The 20,649-nt window shown below is 36.6% G+C and overlaps 1 protein-coding gene across 1 annotated transcript; it reads right to left on the bottom strand.

Annotated features, from left to right (window-relative positions):
• Positions 1-452: 452 nt before the first annotated feature.
• On the bottom strand, positions 453-16,515 carry cdh17 (cadherin 17, LI cadherin (liver-intestine)). Its single transcript, XM_083529888.1, has 19 exons — positions 16,201-16,515; positions 14,907-14,966; positions 14,555-14,650; positions 14,277-14,414; positions 13,485-13,623; positions 13,229-13,387; positions 12,997-13,155; positions 9,941-10,140; positions 9,696-9,827; positions 7,815-7,965; positions 7,515-7,730; positions 5,754-5,830; positions 5,475-5,666; positions 5,125-5,369; positions 4,553-4,683; positions 3,572-3,793; positions 3,315-3,425; positions 3,097-3,213; positions 453-1,285 (listed from the first exon to the last, which is right to left on the bottom strand). Exons 2-19 carry the CDS (start codon positions 14,949-14,951, stop codon positions 1,185-1,187), a joined length of 2,631 nt encoding a protein of 876 aa, XP_083386014.1. The 5' UTR covers positions 14,952-14,966; positions 16,201-16,515; the 3' UTR covers positions 453-1,184.
• Between the last annotated feature and the right edge of the window lie 4,134 nt (positions 16,516-20,649).

Genomic DNA, 20,649 nt, shown 5'->3' on the forward strand with positions numbered 1-20,649 from the left:
TATGAATATTAACCTTAAAACATACACGATTCTCCTGAACCAACAGAACAGAAAAATTCTGTTTCTCCTCTCTGTTCTTCTCCTGTACAGCAGTATGGACAATAAAATATATTTAGATCATGGTGTCCTATATAACTGAATATAACATTTATAAATTACTATTGATAGCAGGTTTGTAAACTATTTGTAAATATTGCTTATTTAATTGCGTAATTTGCTACGATTAAGGAGAGTTGAAACCACTTAACTGTTAACTACAAAATACACAAATAATTCAGTGTGTCTCAGAAAGAACCCCAGAACATCACACTTCATCACATGCTGTAAAGAAAGATGGTTTTGTTTCATTCTTTCAAATGGATCCACATCATAAAGTACTCACATTATAATAGTCATGATGATGTCATGTCATTGTGTGATACCTTTACAGAAATAATGATACAGTCACCAGCTTCACTGTCAAATGAGATGTTTACTAGAAAAAAACAGATCCCCTGCTTACACGTAATGTAGTACAGTAGAGCTTAGCTTCCCATTTTATTTTTGACTTGAACCAAAGTTTGAGTTAAGAGGGGAAAAGGGTAATAATATTTATACATTGTGACTGATTATGTGTATGAAAATAAATATATTAAATCTACACAGCATTACAGTATCTAGTGTATTTATAATACTACAAGCAGGTGCATTCTAACAGAGCACAGATTAACCTGGTACAACCCTTCACTTACCACACACACACACAAAAAAAAAACCACAACAGAAAATCAGTATACAAAATCATCAGCATTAAAAACATTAGCCCTTTCGGTGAGGAAATACAGCTGGAGAGATTATATGATAGGAAGCAGGTGTGTTACTTTAAACCCTTGGCTAATTGGACCTCTGTTTTAAAGCATTTATTCTAAGAGCTAGCTAAAATTGTATTTGTAATTTGGTTGGGAGATTTTAAAGAGCCTAATACACTACAGAGGAGAGTAACCTGCGCCACATCTGGCACCTTCTCTTTATAACAGGATCATTCTGATCCTGAAGGGTTTCAATATATATTAGCCCAACAGTTTTACTTTAAGTTACCGGCCAAACTACATGCAAACTAAGAACTAAACAATCCACTTATTTAAAAGATCACTGGCTTTAAACACTGAAATAAGTAATCCAGTGTGTGTAACTGAGCAAAGCATCTACAGCATTGCGTTGGTTTCCCCATCGATCAACGCTGCCTCCTCCTTCTTCTTCTTCTCGCTTTTCTTGATGCGGCATATTACAATAACCAGGAACAAAACTGCAAACAGAAATTGGTGTTAATTTCTGATATTGTATAAAAGGAAAAATAAACAACATCATTAATTAATGTGTGATCAACAGCATCCAGGATTCATTTTGCAAAAAGGAAGAAAGTCTTCATACATTTGTATGAATGCTTGGTTTTACTCTCGGGCATGGTTAAGAAGTAAGCTTTTTAGTTTAGTCACTCAGGAGGCCCTAGATTACTCATTAATATGATATTTCAACAAATTTGACTGTCGAAATAAAAAAAATCTCTTTTGTTTAAAATTTTTTAATAATGGTGTTGGACATTATGTAATGAAGTTTCGTTTAATGAGGAAAAACAAACTAGTACTGAAAATAATTCAGCGCTTACACTCTTCATAGATTAGAGCATTTTTAAATGTATTTTTCATTATTTTGCCTAATAATAAAAACGAATCCAACAAACTGAATGAATCAGTGATTATTTCCCCACAAGTGTTAGAAGGAACAGAGAAATAGAAGCATGGGCGTAAATCCCGGGGGGGACGGGGGACGGGGGACGGGAGGGAGGGGCATGCCGAGGGTTGTCCCCCCCAAAAAAAATATTAATGAAAAAATCGCACTCTCTATTGTGAAAAATATATGTATGTATACCTAAATAATGGTGTAAGTAGAAAAAAAACGCAAAAAATGCCTTTAGAAACAGTTGAGTTCCCCCCCCCCCTTCCTCACAGTGGTTTGACCCACTGCCTGTTTCCCATTTCATCTCACCTTCTCTACACACACGAGTTAGGTGTGTGTCTGCGGCTCAATTAATGCTCAACTCAATTAACTAGGGTATGTTATTCACTTTAAATAAAGCGATTCTCTTTAATGTAGTTGATGCAGACTCATTCATAAATTAGTTGCGGCAAAAATGCTGTTTACCGATGTAATTTTCCATGAATCTGCTCTATTAGCGATTAAAATACTTAATATCTAGTGAACGTTAGCTTGTTTACAATAGCTTGTAGCATAGTGCACTGACACTAACACGCCAAAGCCGTTTCCCATACAGTGTTTTATTTGGGACAACTTGGTATAATGTTAACTTACATTAACACATAATTAGCATATTGTTTATCTGTGCATTTACTAAATGAGCACTGTGCTACGTCCGAACTGACCACACTGGGTTTTTTTTGTATAAACAATTTCTATTCTGTTCTTAAGTGTCTTAATTAATTTTAAATAAAAATTTAAACTTTTTTTTAATTCCTTGTTTTGCTTTGTCATTGAACTTGAGAAAAACTTTTAAAAAATAACCATAATGACGCAATCTCCATGCTACAATAATAATGATAAAAGCAAAGTTGTTCACTGTGTGGACACTGTGTCTCTAGAAGTACAATTTGAGTCCCCTTCAAAAATTGCTAATGAGAAATTGTATATTTATTGTCCCCCCCCCCCCCCCCCCCTGTTAAATGACATTTACGCCCATGAATAGAAGGACTGCGGATAATGAGTGTGTTAAAACGTGGATGTTTCACATAATCTGAATGAGAATCTATATTTCTGAAATTTGCCAGTAAAGTTTTTCGATGTAAAGTTTTGCTTTTAAATGTAGAGGTAGTCGAGGCATTGAAACAGAATCTTTATGAATTTTTCTATTTATTATTATTATTATTTTTTTTTTACTTTTAAGAGATTTTAAAATGCATTTAAAAATATTTCAGTTCAAGTAAAATAGAAGTTTTCACAACCTTACAAGTGAAAATGGCATGGTTAATAATGTGATCGGTTCACACAGGCCACCACACACATAAAATAGCCAAATTCTTTTAACAATATGTTGTAACTTACGTATAAATCCCATAACTCCTACTAGGATGGCCACTGTATTAAACATGCCAAACTTCCAGGCATGTGATCCTGGTTCCACGTAACAGTAACCCAGCTGAGTGCAGTTACATACTCGAACTGTTTGGGGAAAAAATTAACAAGGAATAAACACAGCACTTATATAGTATATAATATTGGACATGTAGATAGTATCTGTCAGACAAGAAAAAAAACCTTACCTTCAAGCCTTTGTGTAACCCCTACACCTGCGTTGTCCTTGATGTTGACCGGGATGTTGAATGTGTGGTCAGTGCTGGGCTTCTTCTTCAACACAAGCTTAGCTGAGGTGCCTACACAACATAAAGCAATAGCTTACAATTTTTTGGCAAAGTCTAGTGAACAACACAGCAAAACCCTTTTTTCTATATATTGTGTATTTTTCAATAGATTATCTTGAACATTATGGCATCATCAGTGAAGCCAACAGCCTGTCTACCGTTCACTGGGGTGATCTCCCAGTTGGGAGATTTGCGGAGTTGCAGAGTAAAAGTAAAGGGTTCTCCAAATGGCTCAGCATCTCCGTCCACGGCAGTCAGCAGCAAGGGCTCTGGCTTTTTCACACAAATGAATCCTTGAGTCTTCAGTAGCTTAGGGTAATTATCATTTACATCCATCAGCTGGATGGACACTTCCCTCTCACTTTGCTGCTTTTGTCCCTCTGAAAGGCCACAAACAAAGGGAAATGAATATGAATCAATTATTCATGCAACCTAATAGATCACGTAGCATTTATTGTATCTTAAGAATCGGTCGAGTTTGTCCAAGTTTATTAACAGATTGACAGACGTGGAATGGATGTTGCAAAGGTTGACACATCTTTGCATGATGTTGAGGAAAATGTGGAATTCTGGAAGTTTTTAAATTGTAGTTCTTTTTAGTAGCATCCACCTAGACACATTTTTCTAGTCTTTGGTTTAACATCTGACACCTGCATAGGTTTGGACATACCCCTCTGTTTATCATGCTTCCTTTTTGCAATGAAGCGAGATGCTATTTTTTTCAATGCATGAAGAAAGCAGGAAATAAGTTAATGGTTAAATGTGCTGGGGTTGATCAGATATAAAATGTGAGAAACTGAAAAAGTAGCAAGCAGCATTAAATGATAAAACTACGCATAATGTAGAGATCTAGTTATATATATATATATATATATATATATATATATATATATATATATATATATATATATATATATATATATATATAAACTAATTGAGAAGTAAGATTTTTGAGGATTTTACAGTTAAAAAGCATAAAGCTGCGGTGTCTAATCTCGTCCTTAAAATTCCAACTGATTTAATAGGTGGAATACGGCAGGGTGCCAGTTTCCTTGCAGATGACAAATTATACACTTGGTATAAAGACAATAATGTTACAGAAAGTTGGTTTTAACAGTATTCCATAGACTTGTTCCTACCTGACTCGTAGGCGATGATTCGGACATTCAGTTTATCCACCACTTCTCTGTCCAACTCTGCTTTAGTCTTTAACTCCCCAGTTTCAGCATTCAGATCCAGCCAGCCAAGATCATCTCCTTCCATCTTAAACCTAACACACAAAGCCAAAAAAAATCTCTAATGCATACCTAAGATGCATCTTATCTGAATAGCAAAAAGAACAAGCACATCTACTAGACATTTTTTGCTATTTTGTTCTGTATTCTCCTTCAAAGGCATTTTGATAATTCAGTAATAGACTAAATAATTCCACTTGTTTATAATGGATTTCACATTAGTCTTCTGAATTACAGAGGACATTTATTTTTCTATGTAATTAACCAATACCATGCAGTCAAAGTTTCACCACCTAGATTTATAAAGCTGTACAACATCATACTGTTGCAGCACTATCCTGTATCCAGTTGCTATATCTACAGCACTAGATCTATTGTACATCATTAGTTTGTACTTTCTTTTATTTATGCTTAATGTTATTCTTTTTGTAGAGTTGAACTGAATGAGATTAAACTGAATTAAATCGGATTATTACATGATTTTTTTTCCCTCTGGATCTTTAGCATCAGCGGTCAGGATGGTGGTTCCTACTGTGATATTTTCTGGGATGTTGACATTCACAGTATGCAGAGTGAACACTGGAGGCTCATCCACATCGACCAGCTCAATGACAACAACCGCGGTGGAACGATTATCATATTCCACCCCCTCGATCAGCGGCTCAGGATTACGAACATCAATTTGAAGCTTATAGGTAGATTGAACCTCATAATCCAATGGCTAAAAAATGAAACATGGTGAGAAATGTTGAGGAAAATTATTTAAAAAAAAACCAAGCCATTAACATCATTCTGTTTAAGTAAGCCATGTTCTTTGTCCTCCTACCCGGGCTATGTAGAGTCTGCCCTCTCCAGTGGCATCAACAACATCTATGGCGAATACATTGTCGGGATCACCGGCACTGATGTGGTATTCCAAATTAGAGCTGCCTGTCCCTGGATCATCATCGTCTGTAGCTGTGATGTTTAGCAGAATAGTCCCCACTTCAGCTAATTCCGGAACACTGTGTCTCCCATACTGCACCAGGGTCAACAAGAACAGCCAATAAGAGCAGACACTACAAATTAACTAACATAAAACAATCCAGGAAGTAATGCTGCTTACATCATTCTTCTCAAAGACAGGGACCTCGTTATTGAGATCGATGATTTTGATGATAACATTACACTGTGTGCTGTGAACTAGAGAGAAACAAGTACTTAGTAAAGAATTTACTTTTTACTGGAGCTGGCAGCCAGTAAGAGCAAAAAAAAAAAAAAAAAAGATAATGTTGATAGAAAGTAAATGAACAGTATAAAAATCCAAATCAAATTAATACGTGGTGTGTCTACCATTTGGCTTTCAATTCTTACACTTGCACACTTTGTACATTTGCACAAAGTCAGGAAATGTGTAGGCTCAGAGTCAAGTGTATGATTAACCAATTATACCAAGCAGGTGCAAATAATCAATTTCATACCTAGGTTGAAACAGTTATTAACTAAAACCGAAACAGCTGTGTAAGAGGATTAAAACTGGGTGAGAAACAGCCAAACTCTGCTACTAAGGTGGGATTGTGGAAGACAGTTTAATGTTACAACAAATCATACACCATCGCAAGATGAAGCACAGCACAAGGGTAGGAACAGGACACAAGGTAGCTATACTGCATCAGCAAGGTCTCTCCCAGACAAAAAGTTCAAAGCAGACTGTGTTTTCAAGCTATTTTAAAGAAGCTGAAATGGGCTATGTTTCTGTTATATTTATTCTGCAGCAGGACAACATTCCCAAACATACAGCCAATGTCATTAAGAACTATCTTCAGAGTAGAGGCGAGGCGTCTCTACAGAGCCCTGATCTCAATATCATCAAGTCTGTAAAATGAAGAGACAGAAGTATTTAAGGCAGCCTACATCCACAGTAGATTTGCGATTCAGTTCTCCAAGATGTTCAGAACAACCTACCTGCTGAGTTCCTTTAAAAACTGTGTGCAAGTGTACTGTACCTATAAGAATCTTTCCACACAAAATATTGATATGGATTTCTCTTCTGTTCCTTTTGATAAGTTGTTAAAAAATAGACTATTGGCAATTTTATTTTTGAAAGCATTCCAACTTTACAGCCTTTTTCATACATACCTAAAACATTTGCACAGTACTGTAAACAAACACACACACACACACACACACACACACACACACACACATATATATATACAACCACCCTTTGAATAAGTGGCAGGTCTAAACCAGACCCTTTGCTTGAACACCAAATTTCAGGAATGTATTTCCATTTAGGAATAACTACGTTTTAACTCTGAATTATTTTGTATCTTCGCTACTCTACACTTTATTAAGTATGAATAAGTGTAAAATTTAGTGATTATATATATACACAGTGTATATATATATATATAAAATTTATTTATTTATTTTTTACTATTGTTAGTTAGCTACAGTAGAGGGTTCCCCCTGGTGGTCTAGTGGTTAGGATGCGGCACGCTCATCGCTGCAGTGATTCCCGGTCAGGGAAAAAAACCCAGCCATTAGGATTGCACAAGCCAGTGCACTTTTAGTGCCGGTCCCAATCACGGATAAATGGGGAGGGTTGCGTTAGGAAGGGCATCCATTGTAAAAACATGCGGATCATGAATACGGATCTAATGGGAGAAGCCAAAAGAAGTTAGCTACAGTAGACTTGACCTCTGATACACACAAAGATAATTGAAGCTTGAGGCCACTAGGATTTTAAATGCCATTTATTTGTGCACTGGCGATCTGCCCATGCCTTAGGAAACTTGTTTTTTTTAACCATAAACCTAAAGCCTGATGAAAATAAATAAACAATAACCAATTGGCCACTACTGGAGAAGAACTAATACCTCACCTCCATCTGTAACTAAAACCTTAAGGTCATATTGTGGGACATCCTTCCTCCGGAAGTTATGTTTGGCCACTTGGATCCTTCCATTTGTTTGGGTTATTCTGAACATTCCATCAGAAGGAGTGGTGGGACTCTGGCTTAAAAGCTCATAAGTCAGCAGTGAGTTCAGGGTGTTCTCCTTATCGGCATCATGAACCAGTAGATCTCCGACGTGGCTTCCTGAGTAACCATTAACACAAACACTGATTAAGAGACAGAGATATCTATTGTATTTCCATACATGTTCATGAGTGTGTCTCTTACCAACACCCTGATTCTCCTGCACCTCAAACACATTATCAGCTTCGATACACTTAGGAGCGTTATCATTCACATCTTCCACTAGAACTTGTATCTCCATAGGAGTTTCCAGCTGGACGCCTTGTTCATCCTCAGCCAGGACTACCAGGATGTACTAATGCATACACAAAAACACAGGCAACACAGAGACAAAGTGTTTTTACAGCAACTCTCTACTGACAAGTCACATATGGAAAGAAATCATTGTAAATTGCTTAATGCAGAGACAGAAAAGTGTATAGTATATGACTACAATCGCCAAATGGCAAGACCATGGTCCACATGAGGACCCAGCAAAGTAATATGAAAGATCCAGGCAATCACAGTAATTTAGAGGCAATATCATTTTCAAACATGAATCACTGCAATTTCTGTAGAACAGTATAAACAGGACAATCACACAATCACTTTAATTTGTACTGTCAATATCTGCCATACGCATTTATACCCATCTAGATTCATGTATATGCATACATTTTCTATAGTGGATACTTTTTTATTTATCTACTTAATTTTTTTATCCTTAAATTATATTCCTTTTTATGCTTAAATGTTGGACAGTCATACAAAGCATTTTACTGCATTTCGTACTCTGTATTTATGTGTATGTGACGAATATACTTGGAACTTGAATATTCAAAGAGGCTTAAGAAGTTGCCATTTATTGCTCACTTTACTTCAAAACAGATCTGTTTTGAGTCTAAGGCACTGTTCAAAAGTGCTGAGGTTTTAGTAAGAGAAAAATAAAAACACTTTGAACTGATGTGTCATATTTAACCTGTTAGTCTTTGCCACCACTTTTGGGACTTACAGCTGCAAATGCCCTATTGTATAGTGTAACTCACATATATAAAATAGACTCAGATTAATGAAGCACTAAAATATTGTGGACCTTAAATTAGCTTAAAATTAGCCGTGTTCATGCTACAGCAAAATAAATTCTCAAATAACATGCATTTTACACAAAAGAACATGCACAATAGGTATACATTGTCCATAAGCTCCTTTTTATCAACCTCAAATTCTAGCATTGTTTCTTTGAATGTTTCCCTTTAAGATATGTAACAACATATGAAACAATAAATACATTTATTTTGTTAACACATTTACTGTGAAGGACAGACCCTCAAATGTCAAAGAGTCAAAGCCTCTAAGAGTTTTAAAGCAGAAATGAAGTCAACATGAGGAAGGCTTTAAAAACCTTGCATTATCCCAGACTAATAATGTATATTGTCATTGTATTTAAAGGTACATATTATTTTACATACAAAAAAAATCACGTTCTGGAGATAAATGAGATGCTTCAAACTAAAATCTAATGAAAACTGCACCTGGTGTTATTATAAAATAAGTTTCTATTGGTTGGATTGATTTTACGTAACATCAATTATGAAAAAGGTAAAGGAGCCTTCTAAAGTTCTCATTGACAACAATTAGTAAACAACACTTGAGTGGAAAAAGCTAAAGAGCCATAGCATCTTAAATATCCCTGTCAGTACAATTAGATTGATAATATGCAAGTGTAACATTCATGGACCCATACTATATAATTTCCAGACGTCTTCCAGAAGTGTAACAAAGCAAGATTTCTTATGGTCTCAGACCAATGTTAAAAGCCAACAGTCACTCAAAAATAAAGCCAACAGTCACTCAAAAATAGCTGCCAAGAAACGATTTAAACATAGTTTTGGTGTGCAAATGCCATTTTAAATTCCAAAAGTAATTGTATAAATATTAAGTAAATACATGCACTGGAAGAAGTATATTGAATACACGTTATTTTTCATTATTTCAAGGTAAATGTTTTGAGGTAGGTAATGATCATGTATATGTATTTAGCTTTACCATGTCCTTCTCCTCTCTGTCCATTGGCTCAGTGAGGTAAATCTCTCCATCTTCATTAATAGTGAAAGGAAAAATTATCTCTTTTTCCTTCTGCATCAGCCTGTACAGTGCATTAGGGTCATTGGAACGCACCTAAGCACAGACAAACACACAAATTTATAATACTCACAGAAATACTATAAACGAGTTAGTAAATTCAGTAGTTGTATTTAAACTTATTTTTTTCTCTACTGAAAAAAACTGACCGTGGTGAGCAACATGGGGTAGTCCACTTTTAAATTCTCCACAACTAAAATTGGTCCACGGCTAAACCATAGATTCTGAGTCACAGCAATGCTGACCCTTGTGATGCTGCTCAGTGCACCTGGAGCCTGACCCCCTAAATCCTCCACTCGCACAATGAGAACGTAGTCTGGATCCTGTATGGCATTCAGTCGCCTCTTCTCTGCACACACACACAAGAACACATGCAAGTGCTAAAAATTCAATAGAGAATTACCATATACAAAAACAATTATGATTGAAACGATTTATAAAATACAAAACTACAGTTTGTGTATTTGTAGACAATATGTATGTTAATAATGCTGTTAATGTATTAATGTATGATTTTTTTACTCTATATCTTTTCTACTTCTGAGATATATACATGTATACTGGGACTCTGAAGAATTGTTTCCTTTTTGTTATTTGCAAACAAAATGGCATTAAACTCTATCCTGAGGTATATGTACAAAACAATCGAGGAGTTTATAATCAGGCTGAAGTTGATACTGCTCCACTACAATGGAACTTTTCGTGCTTAAATTCATACTCAAATTGAGGGTGAAACAAATGTCTCAGTTATTGCCCACACTCTACTTGGTTTTTCAAGATTTACCCATACAGACATGACAAACCAAATGCTGCCAAACCACAACTAGGTACCAACCTGATACCATGTTCATTTCTTCCTACTTATAATAAATGCTCCAATCTGACCATATGATAGCAGGTGATATTGCCTGACCTAAGCCTAGCATACATTGCGACACAGCCAACACAAAATGAACGCAGTTAGCATACCTTTTTATTTAATAGTGACAGTCAAAGCAAAGCAGACTGCAAACTCTACTCTTTAAAACTAGGGGGAATCTTGTTCAAAAGGAGTAACCTGAAAAAACACCTTAATCATAAAATTAAGCATGAGTTACTAAGGAATCAAGAAAAATATTTAATTCAACATGCAAAAAAACAAAAACTTTATTTACTTTTAACTGCACAGCTGTAACTGGAATGAAAGCCACACTACAACCCTGCTTGATCCAAGGTAATTGAGCTATCTACTATATGAACATGCAATGTTTGCTTTTTATGGCCACTGTGTAAACCAGGGAACCATAAACGAAGCTGAATAAAGTGTTCTGTGACATTGTGAAATTGACAAGTGAAATTGGGCTACTGTGGCTAAAGGAGGAGAAGGAGAGGAGGAAGACGCTACATAGACAGCAGGAAAAGGAGAAGTGTAGAAAAGTGGAGGTTAGGGTGGGAACTTTATATGTTGGTTCTATGACCGGTAAAGGGAGTGAGGAATCTGATTTTGTAGCTGTTGTGTGTTCAGGAGACCAAGTGGAAAGGGAGTAAGGCCAGGAACATTGGAGGGGTTTAAACTGTTCTTTCATGGTGTGGATGGAAAGAGAAATGGTGTTCTGAAAGGTGAGAGGATGCCTGAGGAATGGAGAAGGAGTGTGCTGGTACCAATCTTTAAGAATAAGAAAGATGTGCAGACCTGCAGTAACTACAGGTGAATAAAGTTGATCAGTCACACCTTGAAGTTATGGGAAAGAGTAGTGGAAGACAGGCTGAGAGAAGAGATGACTATCTGTGAGCAACAGTATGGTTTCATGCAGAGGAAGAGCACCACAGATGCATTATTTGCTTTGAGAATGTTGATGGAGAAGTATAGAGAAGGTCAGAAGGAGTTACATTGTGTGTTTGTGGATCTAGAGAAAGTGAATGACAGGGTGCCAAGAGAGGAGTTGTGGTATTGTATGAGGAAGTCAGGTGTGGCAGAGAAGTATGTGAGGGTGGTGCAGGACTTGTATGAGGACAGTGTGACAGCAGTGAAGTGTGCTGTGGGAATAACAGACTGGCACAAGGTGCAAGTTGGACTGCATCAAGGATCGGCTCTGAGCCCTTTCCTGTTTGCAGTGATGATAGAGAAGTTGACAGATGAAGTCAGACAGTAGTCTCCGTGGACTATGATGTTTGCGGAGGATATTGTGATTTGTGACGAGAGTAGGGAACAGGTTGAGAGCCTGAAGTGATGGAGGGACGTGCTGTAAAGAAGGGGAGTGAAAGTCAGTAGGAGTAAGACAGAGTACATGTGTGCGAATGAGAGAGAGGGCAGTGGAGTAGTGCAGTTGCAGGGAGAAGAGGTGGTGAAGGTGGAGGAGTTAAGGTACCTGGGGTCAACATTAAAAAGTAATGAAGAGTGTTTTAGAGAAGTGAAGAAAAGAGCACAGGCATGGTGGAATGGGTGGAGAAGAGTGGCAGGAGGAATTTGTGATAGAAGAGTGTCTGCAAGAGTGAAAGGGACGGTGGTGAGACCAGCTATATTGTATGGTTTAGAGACAGTGGCTTTGACTAAAAGACAGGAGGTGGAGCTGATGGTAGCAGAGCTGAAGATGTTGAGATTTTCATTAGCAGTGACGAAGATGGACAGAATTAGAAACTGGTTTATTAGAGGAACAGCGCAGAGGAACAGGATATATTGGGGACAAGGTGAAGGAGGTGCGATTGAGATGGTTTGGATATGTGCAGAGGAGGGACATGGGGGTATATCGGTAGAAGAATGCTGAGGATGGAGCCTCCATGAAGGAGAAAAAGATCAAGGTTTATGGATGTGGTGAGGGAAGACATGCAGGTAGTTGGTTTGAAAGAGGCAGCTGTAGAGGACAGGGTGGTATGGAGACGGATGATCCAATGTGGCGACCATTAACGGGAGCAGCCAAGAGGAGAAGAAGCAGAATATTTGCCAACTTGTCGAAATTCTACCCAATGGCTGTCTGTTAAGTCAGGAGCTTGAGAATAAATTTTTTATATCAAGGCTGAAAGATTAGTAAACTGAGTTTGGTGCAGACATAAATCAATATTTTACTCAAATACACAATGATGTAATGACAAACAAACACAAAAAATGTAAGACTTACAAAACACAAAAAACACTGTATATTGTAATGTGTGTGTGTGTGTGTGTGTGTGTGTGTGTGTGTGTGTGTGTGTGTGTGTGTGTGTGTGTGTGTGTGTGTCCTGATCGCACCTGAATGCTGGACACAAGTAAAGAAAGGGTTGTCTTCAAGGGGTATTTCTTTCTTTGGAGAGCAGAATTCATCAAACTTTTTCTTCAGAACATTAACATCTCCCCGTGTTTCCCCACGACTGTAACTCACTCCAGTTCTGGCACGTAGAAATGCAGCTCCTAGAACACAAACAGTTACACAATCCGACAAACACACACCTTTTTCAGAATTATTATTTTTTGTTTGTCTTACCCTCATCTGTGGTAGAAATTTCCCCAGTATTTGGGTTGATGGTAAAGAAAGCTTCACCACTAGGATTTGGGATTTGGCTCTCAATGCTGTAGCTCACGTGTGAATTGGGCGAGTGTGGATCATCAGCATCCTTGGCAAAAACACGTATAAATGGAATTCCTAGATTCAAACAGGAAGGCAACATTACAAATAACAAAATAATAGATATAATGAGGTTCCTTGACCTATTTTCAGGAACTTCAGGAACTTATCTTACCTGCAGGTGAATTCTCTCTGACACTTCCACTATACTGGCTCTGATCAAAAATGGGAGGATTGTTGTTGGCATCCTCAACTATGATAACAATGGTGTAGGGTCCATCTATGGTGACACCATCAGCTGAAAGTGCCTCAATCTACAATTAAATGCATTTATACATGTTAATAATGAAATACAACAAAAACGTGGATTTCCCAACCATAGTTCAGGATATCCTAACAAAAATAAAAGGTAAGAAAGCAGCAAGTGTTGTCTAGGTACTGGTTTTCATTTTCAGCCAAAAACTTCCCAATACATTCACTGGCTATGCTAAATTGCCCCTAAGTGTGTGAATTTGTATTATCACCATTTCTTTAATAGATATTCTAAGCTATATACTTTATACTTTAGACTAGCTGCTGCTGTAATTCTAAAGATTCAAAGTTCTTTGAAACTACCGTTAAAAGTAATATACAAGTCAAATTTTAATAAATGTGTGCTGTCCTGTGACTGGATCCACTGCAACCCTGACCAGGATAAATCATCTGAAGATGAATGAACAGACTGAACCCAACACATGAAAGCCCTAATGACATGTTATTGAGTTTAATCAGGAGAATAAACTTTGGCACTAAATAGGTTTTGAACCTCTGAAGGTCTCTGAGTACTAAAATCATTAGAAGTCTTTAATCTTTAATTAATAAATATTATTTAATAAAACAAAATGCACTTCAGAAAAAGAAAATCCTGTCTTTATGAATAAATTCTCATTGTCTATGTATTTTTTTAAAAGAATAATATTTTTCTTACATATAAAGTGTGCTTTTTATCTGGACTCCATTCTAGCGCTTCTTCAAGGTACAGCCAACCATCATTAGAGATGTTAATTATCCCCTCCGTCTCACCACTCACAGAGTATGAGGACACTCCCTCTGCTGTGGATGTAAACTGGGCACAGTAAAGGAATACTTCATTAATAAAGGGCTGACCCTGAAACTGAGCATGAGTTTGCCTATAACCTGAAAACCTGAACAAAAAATGCTTATGATTAAAAAAGAAATCTAATATCAAAAACATTCTTTGCTTACCTGATAAATTGGATATGGCACTGGTGTGGCTTCTGGCACAACCAAGTTTATATTTTTTAATGGTCCTTGCTTATCCTCAATACCAGCTCCATTAGCCTGTGTAAAAAAATGTTTTTTTAAATCCCCAGAAGTTATTTTGCTTACAATATTTTCCCAATAAAACAGAGGCTGATGGGGACTCTATTCATGCATTTCGGGTTAGGTGTAATTAAAATAAAATTAAAAATAACAGCAAGTGGACTTTAGTACAGTTACTGATTTACAGGAAATGAGACCACATAAGAACACGGGGTTGAAAGTCTAAAAAGGTTAGTAAACAGGCTGCTCTCTGCTTTGAGCAACTTATACTTACAGACCAGACAAGAAGAACCAGAAGCAGCAGCTGTGCTCTCGCCATGATTAAAAATAATCCCTGGAAAGAGCAAATGCAATCACAATTTCAGTCAGGCAAAACTGATGCTTTGACACCATCAGCAATTATAACTTGGAAGGCTATTGACCTGTAACCTAATAGTTTTAACTATTCAAATTTTTATCTATTTATCAACCTCACAAGGTCATTGTGTTATTCAAAAGACCGAACAATGACCATTTGACTCCCTAAATATGAACCATACTGATAGTGTCTAAATGACCTTTTTTTTGACTGATCCGATATGTTTAACCAAACATCTTAATCTGTTTCCAAGTATGCACTTTCAAATGATTCCCTGCAGGTGTAATAGTTTACATAGTAAATAGATTGGCTTAAACTTTCCACTAAAATTGTTGCCATTTAAGCCATAATGAACCAGTTTTGTAAATAACACACACAAGTATAATAAATCAATTATAATAATTTTGGATAGCACAAGTAATAGTTCAGTAGTAATAATGGAGGTGAGTCGGTCAGTGAACTAAATGGACACGCCTCGAGAGTAAGGTGACTTTGAGACTCATTCATTCTCTTTCATTTTTACAGTCCAATAGTCTTACACTAGCACTTTTTTGAATCCAAGTTAAACTGTGTAAAATAATTAAAGATTATACACATGCAATTGATAAATGTAAATCGTAAATTATATTTAAATGTTTAATATAGAGAAACAGAGAAATGACCAGCGAAGATCACAACTATTATCTTTGTACTTAGTGTCTTCCACACTGAAAGCAAATGTGCAGTCTGCATTTAGACTATAAAGACCAAATAAAAAAAAGATAAAAAGAATCAATTGATTAGAGTAAATACAATAGAGACGTTAAAACAGAAAACATGAGCATGTCTGATATTTTCCTACATGGGCCTAAAAAAGCCTTGCTGTTTTTTAGGCCATATTTAACTATACTTAACTTGACCTCTCAAAGTACACAGTTAGAAACTGAAAAGATTGTTTAATTCTATTTGTTTAAACCTTGCACATTGAATATGCATTGATTGTATATTGACATTTCAGTGAAAAAAACTTCATGCAAGGTCAAGGCCAGCTAAAAACCCTTGAGGAATGCCTCAGCAAAGTCAAACCAAGATCACATCATCTGCTCCCATCCCATCATGACAGCCTCTTATCACACCACTCTTTAAACATTGTTTTTCTAAATGCATAGACAAACCATATAATGTCAAATAAAACAGAAAATGGACATTGAGGAAAGAGAGTGAAACATACCTGTCAAGACAGATCCCCTTCTGGCTGGGCACTGACTGGCTAACTTGAAGAGCTTCCTGCTTTAGTGAAAGTTTAACTTCATTTTATTGAACCTAATCATTATCTAAAAGGTTCCGCTGCTTAGTGTAGTGTAGCCCAGTGCTCATGGGAGTGGAGTCCTCACCTGTACAAGTCAGTAAAAGTCTAATAAAAAACTGCAAATAGAAAAACCATGAATGCTGAACCGAGTGGTCTTTAACACGTCTCAGGGTACTTGCCATACCCCAAAATGCAAGGAAAGGTTCAGAACAGCATCTTCTTCAAGATATGTGGTGTTATCTAAGTATATCTGTACATGAATCTTGAGTAATTCAGTCTAAAAGGTCACAGACTTGCTCTTTGATCTCTCCCTTTCTCTTAGCATCACTTACTTTTATCCATCCTTCTCATTCACTAAGGAGTCTGTAAATAATTAAACCATCATGCAATTTGTTTTTTTCCATAATACAGTAAGTTAGATGAGGAATGAAACTAATTGTCACTCATTTCATTTTGATATCAGTTTTAAAAATGATCAGCAATTACTTGATAATTGATATAATGCTTCAGTTTTTCTGTTCACCACAGACATTATTAAAATGGTCAGATATTAGACTGTTCCTTTATACAGGAAAGATACCCGATATGGACAAAAGTTTGTGGACACCTGAGCATAAGATTCCTATGTGCTTGAACATCTCATTTCACATTTAGTCCTTATATGCTGTTATAATATCCTTCACTCTTCTGAGCAGATGTGGACACTAGATTTTGGTGTGTGCTTGTGGAGATTTGTGCTCATTCAAACATAATTGCATTAATCAGTTACTGTTGCAGGGTGAGGAGACCTGGGGCACAGTCAGCATTAAAATCAGTCCCTAAGGTGTTCAATAGGTTTGAAGTCACAGTTCCATAGAAGCTCTTCATGATCTTCCACTCCAACCGATGTAAACCAGAGCTTTATGGAGCTGGCTTTGAACACAGGGGCATTGCCATTCTGGAGGAGGTTTGGGTCTTCAAGTTCAAGTAAAAGGGAAATGTAATGCTATCACATCTAGAGACTTCTTATACAATTGTGTTCCTCCAACTACACTTAAAAAATTATGCTTAAAATCTTTGCAAATGTATTAAAAACACATGTAGATAAGTATTCACCACCTTTGCTCAATACTTTTTTAAAGCACCTTTGGCACCAATTGCAGCCTCAAGTCATTTTGAGTATGATGCTACCAGCTTGGCACACCTATTTTTGGCAGTTTCTCCAATTCTTCTTTGCAGAACCTCTCCATCAGGTTGAATAAGGTGCATCGGTGCACAGACATTTTCAGATCTCTCCAGAGATGTTCAATCAGGTTCAAGTCTGGGCTCTGGCAGGACCACTCAAGGACATTCAGAGAGTTGTTCTATAGCCACTCCCTTGTTTTCTTGGTTCTGTGCTTAGGGTTGTTGTGCTGTTGGAAGATGAACCGTCGCCACAGTCTGAGGCCCAGAGCACTCTGAATCAGGTTTTCATCAAGGATGTCTTGCTGCATTCATCTTTCAATTCAATTAATTTCAGTTCATTTTTATTTGTATAGTGTTTTGAACAATTGATTACACGGATAATGTGGTAAGAAAGAATGAATTAGATGTTATTTATAAGTGTAAGTTTGTCCCTGATGAGCAAGCCGGTGGTGACTGTGGCAAAGAAAAACTCCCTGGATGGCATAAGGAAGAAACCTTGAGAGAAACCAGACTCAAGAGGGAACCCATCCTCATCTGGGTGGCACTGAATGTCCATTTAATACAGCTAAAGTAAGTTGAGGTCTGCAGTGATGGTGATCTAATGCAAACTGTAGTCCTGAGTCAGTGTAGCAGACTGTTGACATTAAGGACAGTTCAAATCCGAATCCTCAAAGCTCCTGTGTTACTCCATAACTTCATGGATCCCCAGGCTGAAGATGAGAAACCATCCCCAGCTGCACAGAGTGGCCTCCAATCAAAGAGGATACCATCCAGAGGCAGGTCGAGGCGAAGCAGGCAGATACGAGGAGAGGAGCATGGTATTGGCCAGATGGTAAGCGTTGCTTGGTTTCCTCCAGACATGACAAACTTTGTTTCTCATGGTCTGAGGGTCCTTCAGGTGCCTTTTCGCAAACTCCAGGCAGGTTGTCATGTGCCCTTTTACTGAAGAGTGGCTTCTGTTTGGCCACTACCATACAGGCCTGATTGGTGGAGTGCTGCAGAGATGGTTGTTCTTCTGGAAGGTTTTACTCTCTCCACAGAGAAACGCTAGGGCTCTTTCAGAGTGACTATCGGGTTCTTCCTCACCTTCCTGACTAAATCCCGTCTCCCCAATCGCTCAGTTTGTCTGGGCGGCCTGCTCTAGGAAGAGCCCTAGTGGTTCTTCTTCCATTTATAGATGATAGAGTCCACTGTGCTCATTGGGACCTTCAATGCTGCAAAAATGTTTCTGTACCATTCACCAGATCTGTGTCTCAATACAATCCTGTCTTGAGAGTCTACAGTCAATTCCTTGGACTTTATGGCTTGGTTTGTGCTCTGACATGCACTGTTAACTGTGGGACCTTATATAGACAGGTGTGTGCCTTTCCAAATCATGTCCAATAAACAAAATTTACCACAGGTGGACTCCAATCAATTTTCTAGAAACAGGATACACCTGAGCTATAGCAAAGGGTGTGAATACTTATGTCCATGTGATGTTTTTCATTTTATTATTTTTTAACACATTTACAACATTTCAAACAAACTTATTTCTTGTTGTTATTTTGGGGTTTTGTTTGTAGAATTTTGAGGAAAATAATTAATTTAATCCAATTTGGAATAAAGCTGTAACATAAAATGTAAAAAAAAAAAAAAAAAAGTAAAGAGCTGTGAATACTTGTTTGTATGCATTGTACAATATACGGTCAAAAACAACTAAGGAGATCAGGAAAATAATAACTTAGAAGCAATACCAATTTTCATCAAATAATATTTAAGTAATGTGTTTTAATAAATATTTAATTGCTCATTAGTGAAAATGCCCTTCTTAAAATTTTCTTTTATTTTTTCAGTCATTACAATGATTTTTTTTGGGTGATTTTTTAGTCAAATGAGTGTAATGTACACCACAGTAACATTGCAGACAACAGGTAGCCGGTGCATGTATACTGTACAAAGTAAACTGCTTAAGCTTATATCTTATTCTTTAAGCACAGCTTCCACACATTCTCTATACAGACAGCTTTCCAACAACCTAATTAAATCGCTATTTATTATACAAGGACTCACCTAGTAAGCTTTTACATATTAGACTGACTGTTTTTAACATTTGAAAAACTGTCTCTGTATCCAGTGAAATGTTTGCAGTACAATAGCTGGGCAAGCAAAAATGAAATGAATCAACAAATGTTTGGATGAAATCTTTTTTTTTTTTTTTTTGTGTATTAAATTGTGAGAACAATTAAATGATTTAGCTGTTAATTTAGCCAGAATTTATCTACAATGCCTGCTAAAAAGAGTTTCCTCAGACCCTCTAATGTTTATGCCTTCAGTGGTCCAAATTAAAATTATATATGGCAAAACAAGGTCTAAACCTTCAGGAGCCTACTTTAAAAAAAAAAAAAAAAGGAAAGTAGGGGGGAAACATGCAATAGATAAAGGTGTGTATGCAGCTCTATCACTTATCTCGTTATGAGAATAGTATAATCTAATGCATTTAATTAAATAAGCTAATAAATGTATATTCCCTATACTGTGTTGCCTGCTACGCTTTTACACATAGAGCAACAATATTTATTTTAGCTTAACATAATTTATAGCATGTAGTTTATCAAATGTGAACGAAACAATAACTTAACTAGTCTATTTGGATTGTAGTTAAAATAGCATTTATTGATTTGGTTACCTTTAATTGAGGCCGTCATAAAAGTTTTCTGTAATTGTACTAAATTCAGTTCAATTCAGTAAGGGGAATCTCAAGTGCAGCTTAAAAGGCTAATTTAAAAGACATATATAATAAGCATATAGATGTATGTATAAAGGAGTTGTATTGTTCTTTGTTTTAAGAGATAAATTGTGCACAATGACATTTCTTTGTGTGATAAATGCATTTAGAGTGATATTTGTACATGAAAGGTAGCTCTCAGAAATGTATCCAAACATGTGGACTGCTCTGATAATTTGTCTTACTGATCTAGTGATGGTAGCTGTAACTACAGTGAAAATCGATCTCCTGCTGATTTTGTATGTTTGCCAATTGACAAAGAAAAAAGATCAGTCTAAAATTTTAAGGTTTATTTGCACAGGGAGAGACAGAATAACAAAAAAAAAAAAAAAAAAAAAAAAAAAAAAAAAAAAATTTAAAAAAATATAAATCGATTTGCATTTAATGAGTCAAATAAGTATTTGATCCCCTATCAGCAAGATTTCTGGCTCCTAATCTCA

The sequence above is a fragment of the Silurus aristotelis genome, assembly GCF_946808225.1.
Source record: "Silurus aristotelis genome assembly, chromosome: 25".
NCBI lineage: Eukaryota > Metazoa > Chordata > Actinopteri > Siluriformes > Siluridae > Silurus > Silurus aristotelis.

What these genes read in the sequence shown, in the direction of transcription:
- cdh17 (XM_083529888.1), bottom strand. Translation starts at nt 14,951, where the DNA reads ATGGCGAGAGCACAGCTGCTGCTTCTGGTTCTTCTTGTCTGGTCT. An exon ending in TGCCATATCCAATTTATCAG is followed by an intron (nt 14,415 to 14,554) that starts GTAAGCAAAGAA and finishes TACTGTGCCCAG; the next exon opens with TTTACATCCACAGCAGAGGG. An exon ending in GGAGATCACCCCAGTGAACG is followed by an intron (nt 3,426 to 3,571) that starts GTAGACAGGCTG and finishes TATGTTGTGTAG; the next exon opens with GCACCTCAGCTAAGCTTGTG.